Below are 11,591 nucleotides of genomic sequence, written 5' to 3' on the forward strand. Positions count from 1 at the left end.
ACGGTCCAAATGCACAAATGGTGTGTTAGAAACGGTTTCTGCTGTAAAGAATCTCATCAGAGAAAACTACCCTGCTGTGAACCACATGATATAATGCACATCTGAAAGAACTCACCATAGATTTGACTGGTGAGCCATAATCATTGTTCAAATGTGAGAAAGGGCAGTGTCCAAAAGATTTACTAGAACACTATTTACTAGAAACACTAGTGTCAGCCAGCAGAGGACGCCAGCAGCATGATGACACACACACACACACACACACACACACACACACCTCTGACAGCTCTGCTCTGGATTTCACACGTTCAGAGTGGACTCTAATTAGTGCTATTGAAGCTTGGGATGACCTGCAGCAAGGCATACTGTGAATCAGACACGTTCTACAGCAGTCTGCAGCTGCCGAGGGGGTTTTTGGTTTTCTTGGTCCTCTGCTTGTTTGGGCGCAGGTTAATGACCTCACGGCCGTTCAGATCGCCGGCGGCCTGGTGGAGGTGACTGCCCCCGGTAGTGTTGAAAACACCTCAAAACAGTAAGAGACTTGTCATGAAACATGAGAACATTTCCTGAGCATTTAAAACAGCCACACTAAAGCTACATTTAAACACTAGCCGTGCTGTAATAAAATAAATAAATACATATATACGATGTGTCTGTGATGTCATCAGTAATAATCAACTGTTCCCCCCGGATGATTATACATCATATAAAAGCTGAATAAATCATTTCCATCAATGTCTGGTTTGTTAGGAGGACAATATTTGGCTGAGATACAACTATTTGAAAATCTGAAGAAAAAAAAAATCACCTTTAAAGTCGTTCAAATGAATTCTTAGCAATGCACATTATTAATCAAAAATAAAGTTTTGATATATTTACGGTAGGAAATTTACTAAATATCTTCATGGAACATGATCTTTACTTGATATCCTAATGATTTTTGGCATAAATGAAAAATGGATAATTTTGACCCATACTTTGTTTTTTTGGCTATTGCTACAGATACACCCCATAGACTTCAGACTGGTTTTGTGCTCCAGGGACACAAATAGTAACAATTCCGAGAAAAATCCATAACTGCGCCTGTGGAAACTCTCAGATAACGAAAGCACTTTTTGTTTATTGCTTGTAATGTTTCTTTGTTCCCCTTTATTTGCTTGTATGTTTCAAAACTACATTTAGTTGGTTATAATTCTTAACATGCAATTGTTTTGGTTTATTTATTATTTGTAATTATTTAAAAAAGTATCCCACTTATGGTAATTTAATAAAAATTAACAAATAAATTTAGTAAGGTTAGTAAACAAATAAATTAATAAAAAAATAAAATAAGTAGATCAAGAATTGCTTTAGAATCGTAATTCCAAGATTGGAAATCAGATCAGATCATGTGATGTCTAAAAATACCCATCTATAAATAAAAACATGAATTTCTTAAAAATATATTTTTTTAAACATACCTATTTTATTGCTGGATGAGTGAACAACCTCCGACTCTTCTGCTGACTGTTGCTTGAGTCGTTGTAGATATTTGTCAGCTAGATACTTAAAAACTACAACATCAAAAATATATCAAATGAGTAGTGCGATTAATCGCATCCAAAATAAAAGTCTTTGTTTACATAATGTGTGTGTGTGTGTGTGTGTGTGTGTTAGGGCTGAACGATTATTCCCTTGAAATTGTAATTGCGATTATTAATTACGACTATCACAATTTACATTGAAAAATATTTATACCATTGTTTGATGCAACTGCATGTCGTATTTTTATATGAAAATAAACAAGCTGAAAACACACTCACTGAAAAATCTTTAGTGCTTTTCTGTAATATTAAGCCTCAAATGTCAAATATACACTGGATCTGTTTCTTCTTTAAATTCTTCTATATTCTTCTATAAAAAAGTAAATATATGAATGGCATTGTAATGTTATACTAAAACTAAAACAATGGGAAAACCCTTAAGATAACACGTAGAAAGAAAAACAACATATCTTAAGTGCACAGAATAACATAAGTGGACTTTGAACAATTAGTTCCAGCTTTGAGCAATTACATAATTGTGGCATCCATAATTGTAATCGCGATTAGAAATTCGATCAATTGTGCAGCCCTAGTGTGTGTTCTGGTTATATATATAAACACAAACACATACAGTATATTTCGAAAATATTTAGATGTATATATTTATATTCATATAATTTATATTATATATAAATATTAAAAATATAAACAACTTACTTTTCTTAAATATATACATGCATGTGTGTGTATTTATATACACATAATAAATATACACAGTACAAAGACTTATTTTGGATGCGATTAATCACGATTAATCGTCTGACAGCACTAAAAATGAGTTCTTTTACAGTTGAGCATAGATCAGTTTTTCTAAACTCAAATGCTTTCTCGCTCACCCTCATTGACGTTCAGATCTTCTTTCACTGACGTCCGATAGAATCTCAACTTCAGCCTCTTAGCGAGACCTTCAGCCTCCTCACTGAAGAAACAACACACAGGCTTTGGCATCGCTCTCTACAGACACATTACTGAACCCGGATTCTTTCCGTCTTACTTTTTGATAACCGTGTCGTCCAGAAGGTCGATTTTGTTCTGCACCAGGACGGTGGGTATGTCCCCGACCTCCGTCTCCACCTTCTCTCTCCAGCTGCTGATGGCCTCGAAGGACTCTCTGTCGGTGGTGGAGAAGACCAGCACACAGGCCTGAGCTCCTGCAGGACCAAACACTCGTCACAAACCTGCTCACAGCCAAACACAGGTGTACAGCTGGAGAGAAAGACCCCACGTTTCTAACGCTCTCACCTCTGTAATAGGCCTTGGTGATGGCATCGAACTCCTCCTGTCCTGCCGTGTCCCACAACATCAGCCTGACGTCCTCCCCATTAACTCTGAAACACATGCAAACAAATGTCGAACTGATATATGCATTGGGCCGACATCTGAAAGATACCAGAAAATAATAAAAATAGAAAAAAAAAAATTAGCTGAAAAAAAACTAATAAAAATGGTCAAATCATTTCCCAAAATCGGTTGGGCCGCATGACAGGTTACATTTCACATCTGCTTTCATTCTCAGTTTGACTAAGCATTGCAACAGATGAAGCCACTGCCAGCTCATTTGTTCCTCATTTAGTTTTGTGTGGACAAACAGTAAACCGCAGAGATTTTCTCTGGCATTTACTGCCGATGACATGTCTCATGGTATATTGGAAAGAGAATGAGATCCAGGAACTGCTGCTAAAAAGGCAAGAGGATGTTCTTTCCCCAAGGGGTTGCCTGAGCGTCACCACGTGTTATTTGTCATAAACCATATTTAAATGCAAACGGGACGTTTGCTTGTTTGGATGTGTATTGTCATCTGCCATGACAAATGTGTGCCATATTTACTGGCATTTATTTCTGTTTAAAGTTGTGAATGATTCAGGCTTTGTTTGTATGTATGGGTTGATTATCGTACCTACTGTGTGCAGTGTTGGGTAGTAACTGATTACATGTAATCTGGATTATTTAAACAGATTCCAAAAATGAAGTACTTGTAAGTAGAGTATATTACATTTTAGAATGCTCAAGGGTTTCATGGATCATCATTTTATGGATTACATATTGTTCTAGAAAAAAAGTAAAAACCTTTCAAACCTGGGACTTTGGGTGTGCCATTGCTGTTTCCATGTTTATTAATGTCTGTTCATGTAATGAACATTTCCATGTTTGTTATATAATAACAAATATTATTATATTAATATTAATTAATAATATTAATAATATCTGAAGTCTTGTAATATAAAAGAGTTTATTTAATATTTCAATAATTATTATTTCAATAATTATCAACCCACTGCAATTCTTAAATTAAAGCCAGTTTGGGAAACCCTGGTGTATTGTAATTTTGAATGCATTTTTTGATGTAGATATGACTTTTTTCATATATTTTCTTTAGTGCTGTAAAAATTACGCGCGTTTATGCAGGCGATTAATTTTTTCTTTTTAAAACATTAAACATATTTAATGTAATTAACGCAGGGCCAGAGCTAGTGTTGGCCACTCCACTCACAACTGCTTGCTTCAGTCTCTTTTTCTTGACAAGAACTGTGTTTATTTAGACACAGAACGTCTTTATGATAGCATCAAATGGGAGCCTTTCAGACGTGAGCTCCAGCTTCACCTCAGCACCAGGCACGAGTCAAACGAGCGAGGAAGAGATCCAGGTGATGAGAGAGCTTCAGCAGAACAACAGTGAAGCTGTGGCTTTAATTCCTTTAGAAACAATGATGTTGCCAGCTCCTTGTTGAGTAAGATAATGTAGCTCTTAAGTGATTAAGCTATTTAGAATATAAAAAAAAAAAAAAATGCAGGCAAGCGCGAAAAATTTTGTCCCTGAATGTCTGAGTGCACGCGCAGCATGATCTGTGTGAGTGACAGAGTGTGTGCGTTAGATACAGAAGACAGTGTATTAGTTTAGAACTCTTCTTTTTATTTTACCCAGGATTAAAATGTAGAGACTGCATTCATTTGTGCAATGACAGCCTACCATCAACATTAACTAGATTTTTTTAAATATTTTAATAGGAGTACATTACAATATAAATTTATTAGAACGAGTAGCGTACTTTATTATTTAAGGGCTTAAAAATAATATGCAATCAGAATGTTGTACCTGGTGGGGATTGCCCAATGCAAGCATGAAATGTATGCCATTTCCTATATTGTGGTACAGTTATGGAGGCCCTTCATAAAGCTGTTTTATTAAGATCTGCTGAGGTAAAATTGAGTGCCGTCCTATATCGTGATAAGTATCGTATCATGGCTTCTGCATCGTGATAAGTATTGTATCATGGCTTCTGTATCGTGATACGTATCGTATCATGGCCTCTGCATCGTGATAAGTATCATATCATGCCTTCTGTATCGTGATACGTAGCGTATCATGGCCTCTGTATCGTGATATGTATCGTATCATGGCCTCTGTATCGTGATAAGTAGCGTATCATGGCTTCTGTATCGTGATACGTAGCGTATCATGGCCTCTGTATCGTGATATGTATCGTATCATGGCCTCTGTATCGTGATATGTATCGTATCATGGCCTCTGTATCGTGATAAGTATCATATCATGCCTTCTGTATCGTGATACGTAGCGTATCATGGCCTCTGTATCGTGATATGTATCGTATCATGGCCTCTGTATCGTGATACGTATCGTATCATGGCCTCTGTATCGTGATACGTATTGTATCATGACTTTGTTGGTGATATACAGCCCTAGTTCATACTACATAATAGCAGTATATGAAATAGAGGTGAGCGGTATTGCCAAAATCTTCCTATGACAATTAATCACAGTAACTGCATGTGTCAAATGTGTCAGGCCATTTCAAGTGGCCCAAAAAAATTTAAAGTTGGCTGCTTGACACATTTTTTAAACATTTTATTTAATATTTTTTTTAGTTTAGTTATTCTCTTTAATCTACTGGTTTTGCAAAACTACCATTTGTTTTATTTGTATTATACCGTTTTAACAATATTTTTGTCATAGCTACACAGACCATTTTGGCATCAGCAAATTTTGGCTATATGAATCTTTACAGAAACAATCTCTCAACTCAGGATGGTCTGATTTTGTGTAAATCTATTGCAGCATTCTGCTGTTAACTTGACTTCCAGATTCCACTGGTTATGAGTAGTAGAAATCGGGGGTAAAAACCTTCTTTATTTGTGTGCTTATAATGTTCAAGCAAGATCCAATGGTCCACCTGAGATGGATTAACACAAACTGGTTTTTATATTACATAAATTTATGATAAAGCCTATTTATGGATAATCTAGTGAATTAAATAGAAATAACATAGCCTACTAATAACTAAACTATGCTTCGCCTGACACTCAGTAGGTCACTCTCACATGTAAATAATGTAAATCAGACCTGTCCACTGAATCTGCTGCGCTATGAACAGCACAGCAAAATCCCTGCGGGCAGAGCAATTACTACCACAGACATTGCGTCAGATTTGGCCAAACTCTCCTCACATCATTTGATTTTCTCGAGATCATTCTGCTGCTCTCCATTAGTACACGCTGTCAGAGGATGATGATCACATTTTAGTCTGGTCTGCCTCATAGGGCTGTCACTTTTCGTTCGAAAACCAACCAAAAAAAGTTTCGAAAAACGAAAATAGGGAATCGATTTTAACCAAATATGTACACTATTAATTTTAAAAGAATTAAACATATTATAGATGTAACAAAACTCACAAACAAGCAGAAAAAGAAAATAAAGAATTCCGAAAGTGCAGTAGGCGTTGCGAAAGCTAGACAGAAAATACCCAGCAATTTTATGTGCCTATAGTTTCTAGGTTTCAATCGCTGCATCTAGTATTTTCAAAGAAAATGGAGGACAATGGTATGATGAGTTATGAAAAGGAGCCACCATTGCCAGCTGACAGCGACCCCCTTTTTTTTGTGGTGGAAGATTGGCAGTACGAAATACCCCCACCTTGCGTAGATGGCAATGAAGTAGTAGTCCCTGGGACATCAGTGCGGTCGGAGCTCGTCTTCTCAACAGCTGGACATATAGTGAATAAAGAATGTTTTTCATTTATGTTTTTCATTTATGTTATGGCAGCAGTCCACTCTGCATGCATTTCCAGCACTCTCTTTACGTTCGTCCGTTATTTGGTGTTCAAAATGTAAACGTCTTTTTTTTTTTTTTTTAGACATGGAAAATCTATTTTACAATCGATTCAATGAACACTTATGTCTTAAAAATCGAAAAATGATCTTTTCACAAAAGTGACAGCCCTTCTGCCTCAGTGGTCCAACAGTCACTCAAGATGTCAGAAATAGTGGTCGAGCAATATATAGCTATGGCCGATATTTGGCATTTTTAAAATATCGGCATCAGTCGATACGTTTTTCTGCTTGGCCGATGTGTTCGAGGTAGAACTTTTATTTTGATGGCAAAAAAGTAATAGAAAGGCAAACATTATAATACTTACTCGTTTGCCGTCAGCATTAAGCATAATCTTTGAATGACTAATCAATTTTATTATTTATTATTTTATTTAAAAATTTAATTGCAAACTCAGTCGAATTCAGCTGTGAGATCTTGTGAAGTGTGTATCCAGCATGATCGCGTGTTCTGTGTGTGACGGTCGGTCCGTGTGAATTGAATGCTTTAAACTTTAAACTCGTGATTTCAAATTATGCTGCACTTTATGCATATGCTCACTGTCTTACACATGTCATTTTCACTGTGTGCTGTATGTAAAGTGAGGGTTACCAAGACTTTATTTGAAAAATAAACTCCCAATAATAGACTCCCAATGCACGCAAATTTCCAGAATACTGAGTGCCCTGTTGATTACAGGGTTTAATTTTTCAATTATATTTTTATTAAATATTTATTTATTTGTGAAAAATACGGTCATCTAAAGTATAAGTATGTTTCTTTTTCACATTTATTTTTTAATCCATTGTCAAATGATTTCAAATTTCTGAAATAATAATAATTATTTAAAATTATATCTGCTATTGGCTACCCTACTTTCCAAGATATCGGCATCTGGTGTTAAAAACACATCGGTTGACCGCTAGTCAGAATGATTCAGATGGCCAATCAAATCAAATCACGGAGAGTCTACTGTTCACGGAGAACAATAATGAATTTCAACATGCCCCCTCAGTTTTAACAGTGAAAGAGTGCAAGGTAATATGTAAAGTAGCTAAACGTGTATGATCTGACTACTGTTTAATGACATTATTACGTTTTAAAAACTCATTTACTTTATGAATGTAATTCTTAACTGAATGTGACATGACAAAAAAACATTTGGCATAATTACACAGCTAAGTTTTATTAACCTGCTTAATTACTAAATAATAAAGTGATTTACTACCATTCTACCTTTATTCCCGCAACTCCCTTTAAACCACTATTATTACCACATCAATAATGTGCTTGGGCTCCCCACAATGTTCAAGACATGGTTACAGATTCCTCATGGTTATAGATTTTAAAACTCACATTTAATATCGCTTCTGGTTCATTTGTACATCTGTACGATGAAGGCCAATGTGAATGCATCGTATTGTGGAATACACATTCCATGTTATATACTCTTGTGTCTTTACAATGCATTCTGACAAATGCAGTAGAGCTGTAGTGATTCACAAAAATACTTTGCATGAGTAATGACAGGGTGCTATCCAAAGAATCTTCCTGGATTACTCCGTTTCTAAAGAAATGGTTTTCTTCTTCCAAGTAAAAGAGCACAGACAATAGAAAACCTATAAAAGCATTTCAAAGCGACCCGAGTGAAGCGTAAAAGCATGCTTACATGAACGGTCTTTCCAGAAAGTCAACCCCGATGGTCTTTTTGTAGTCCTTCGTGAAGATGCCCTTGCAGTATCGCTGGATCATACTGGACTTCCCGACCGCCCCGTTCCCCACCACTACCACCTTGATGGCCACTTCCATGTCCTCCTCCAGCATGGCTGCGATGTGCCTGTGCTTTCACCTCACTCCTGCTGCTGTAGGATCTCAACTCTAGCCTGTTTTAGGAAAGCAGTTGACGGATCAGTCATAATCCCACAAGTTATGACACATCAAGTGTTACTTCAAAGTACAGAAGCACATTTTCACCACATGACATTGTCATTTCCTGCATCATGACTGAACGTGATCTATTGGTCTCTGAAGGGTTTGCGTCAGTTTGCATTTAGTCTGGGCTGTGCGTAGTACCAAGGCATTTTACGATGCATTTTGCATGGTCAATTTATTTATTTTGAAGACTTTATTTTCATAACAAATGAGCCCATTTGTTCCCAAATTCTCTTTACTGTAATGCATCTGGAGTTGTAATTTTGAAATGATTTGAATTCCTATTATTCTCAATGGTGACATATATATTTCAGGTGACTACCTCTTGAAGCTCATCAAGAGAATGCCAAGAGTGTGCAAAGCAGTAATCAAAGCAAAAGGTGGCTACTTTGAAGAACCTACAATATGACATATTTTCAGTTGTTCCACATTTTTTTGTTATGTATATAATTCCATATATAATTCCACATGTGTTAATTCATAGTTTTGATGCCTTCAGTGTGACTCTACAATTTTCATAGTCATGAAAATAAAGAAAACTCTTTGAATGAGAAGGTTTGTTTAAACTTTTGGTCTGTAGTGTATATATATATATATAGAGAGAGAGAGAGTAATGAAAATTTGGGTGAACATGCTTAATTATCATGAAAAGAACTTCAAGGAAACTCAAAAAGATTCCTTACTATAAGCAAAGTGGAAATGCTCTCTTTCTTGTGGGTTTGGGGAGAAACCTAAGCAGAGATGTTTTTGACAGGTCTCATGAGATTCACCCATAAAGGCCCAGCTTTTACCCTTAAAGTAACCTGGTTGCAAATCAACAACGCATTCAACAATGTAAACTAGTTTCATTTGCTAGAACAACTGCTGTTAACAGTCACAGTAATAAACAGGAAAATAACAGTGTTAATCTGGTCAAATTCACTTTTAGTTGTAAAGCCGCTCTACAGAATATAATGATGCCATTATGCAGCTCAATTCAGTTCAGTAACAGAGCGAATGTAGCAAACCTCAAGGTAACTGAGCTCAGCTCTACAGCAGGTGACCGTGTCATTATCCAGCTCCAGTCAGTTCAGTGTTTGATTCAGTTCAGTTCAATAACTCTACGGTTCATCAATAGTTTTGTCTGCAGCAGGAATCTTGAACTTGAACACAAAAATGCAATCCAAGAATGCTGGATAGATAGCAGCGCGACAGAAGCGCTAACATATCAGGTTACGTTCCCGAGGCCTCCCGCGTTTCTGCTGGGTAACTAAATACAGCAGCCAACCTGAGACAACAACACCCTGCATGAGCCCTGAAGTCACTGCAGAAGCTCCACATGATTCTTTTTATAATTATAAATCATTGTAGCCTAAACCAAACAGATATTTTAAAAAATACATTAAGAAAGCATTTCACTGATGAGACTGGATTACCTTTCTTCTGTTTGGTTGTGCTTTTAGATCAGAAGCGGGATCCCAGCGCTCGTTCTTGACAGGTGTTTGTGAGGTCTGGCTGTCTGAAGGGCCATGGCACTCGGATCCACGTAACCAAGGAAGTCTGTGTGATACACAGAGCGCAGTCAAAACACACAGCCCTAGAGACAAACGAGTGAAATCTGCCTGTTTAAAGCAGCTGTCCTTGGTCAGATTACAGGACTTCATGTGTGGCAGCAGTCAGTCTGATTAAGAGATTGAATATACCTCAAATAATGGAGGGTATGGCTCAAATCAAAGTACCGTCTGTATCTATCACCATACTTTTTGTCAAGGCCAATGCAAAAAGTACAGTTTCCTAAAATCATTTAACGTTACCGTGGTATTAGATGTGACTTCCAAAGAACCCCATATTTTTAAAGGACGTCTAATAGAATCAAAGCTCTTGTGATTTAAGTATCAAAAGCATGTAGTTACTTGCATTAGGGTTATGTTTGGTTTAGGTTAGTTGGTGTTAACTATAATAAGAAGTAGTAACTGTGATATAACAGTTATATATCAGAGAGTAACAGCATGATACTTTACTATACTGACGTACTGAATGATTACCATGTTTATGCGCCACGGTATTTAGAATAAGACCATGGTACTCAGTGTTAGAGACAAAAAGATGTTTGCAGGATGGTCTCACCTACATTTGTGTCACCTGGTTACATGTTTTCCCTTTGAATATCCGACACGGGATGATCGTGAACGCAGAGGATCCACACACACGGCTGTAGTGATTTATGAGTCCAAACACATCTGCTGATGGTAAACAGAAGCAATAGAAGCTGTATGAGCGAGCCTTGTGCGTTTGCACAGTTTATCAAAGGAGTGGCCTCCTCCTCCTCCTCCTCCTCCTCCTCCTCCTCCTCCTCCTCCTTCACCGCTCTCTCTGTCTCTCTTACACCGGCTAACGATCCTGCTTGGATACTCCAAAGATAAACGGGCTCTGAGGAAGCAAATGTCCTGAGATATAGCAGTGTCTTCGCGTTCTTTGCGGTCTTTCACGACCGTGCGTCTGATCTGTTGAGTGGCGGCGTGAAGCGCGCGAGCACTCGGAGACAGCGCTCTGACTGTCGCCCACCAGACAGACCCTTTCAAAATAAAAGCCTGCCTTGACTTTTCAGAACTTCAGCACAGCTGGAACAATGCACAATAAAAATAATAATAATTAAAAATCCATCATCACAAAGAGAGCTGTTCCCATAAGACAAAATGGCATATTTCAGATTGCATAGCCTATATGCAGGCCAGTTCACGGGTCACTTTAATTGTGCAGTAGTCAGGTGCACTTTAAACATTTACCGATATTATGCCGAAATTATTAAATGTGCAGAAGTAGTGCTGAAATCCTACTAAAAATATACTGAAATATATTTCATTGTGCTAATATTGCACAATCAAAAACTATTGCAAGTATACTTCAGGTGCACTTTAAACATTTACCGATATTATGCCGAAATTATTAAATGTGCAGAAGTAGTGCTGAAGTCCAACTAAAAATATACTGAA

The 11,591-nt window shown here is 37.1% G+C and overlaps 1 protein-coding gene across 2 annotated transcripts; it reads right to left on the bottom strand.

Moving 5' to 3' along the window:
• Positions 1–205: 205 nt before the first annotated feature.
• LOC132110991 (ras-related protein Rab-23-like) lies at positions 206–11,177 on the bottom strand. Of its 2 annotated transcripts, none has more exons than XM_059518150.1 (9): positions 10,964–11,177; positions 10,726–10,930; positions 10,035–10,158; positions 8,357–8,570; positions 2,826–2,911; positions 2,578–2,734; positions 2,420–2,502; positions 1,461–1,553; positions 206–523 (listed from the first exon to the last, which is right to left on the bottom strand). In XM_059518150.1, exons 4-9 carry the CDS (start codon positions 8,509–8,511, stop codon positions 384–386), a joined length of 714 nt encoding a protein of 237 aa, XP_059374133.1. In that variant the 5' UTR covers positions 8,512–8,570; positions 10,035–10,158; positions 10,726–10,930; positions 10,964–11,177; the 3' UTR covers positions 206–383. The 2 variants fall into 2 exon arrangements, with proteins under 2 accessions (XP_059374133.1, XP_059374132.1); XM_059518149.1 differs by having other exon boundaries at positions 10,726–10,933.
• Positions 11,178–11,591: the final 414 nt, after the last annotated feature.

Source organism: Carassius carassius, chromosome 30 (assembly GCF_963082965.1).
Source record: "Carassius carassius chromosome 30, fCarCar2.1, whole genome shotgun sequence".
Taxonomy (NCBI): domain Eukaryota; kingdom Metazoa; phylum Chordata; class Actinopteri; order Cypriniformes; family Cyprinidae; genus Carassius; species Carassius carassius.

Coding starts and splice junctions, on each gene's coding strand:
- LOC132110991 (XM_059518150.1), bottom strand. CDS start 8,511: ATGCTGGAGGAGGACATGGAAGTGGCCATCAAGGTGGTAGTGGTGGGG. Junction 1,554..2,419: donor AGATCTGAACGTCAATGAGG/GTGAGCGAGAAA, acceptor TTGATGTTGTAG/TTTTTAAGTATCTAGCTGAC. Junction 524..1,460: donor CTCATCCAGCAATAAAATAG/GTATGTTTAAAA, acceptor TACTGTTTTGAG/GTGTTTTCAACACTACCGGG.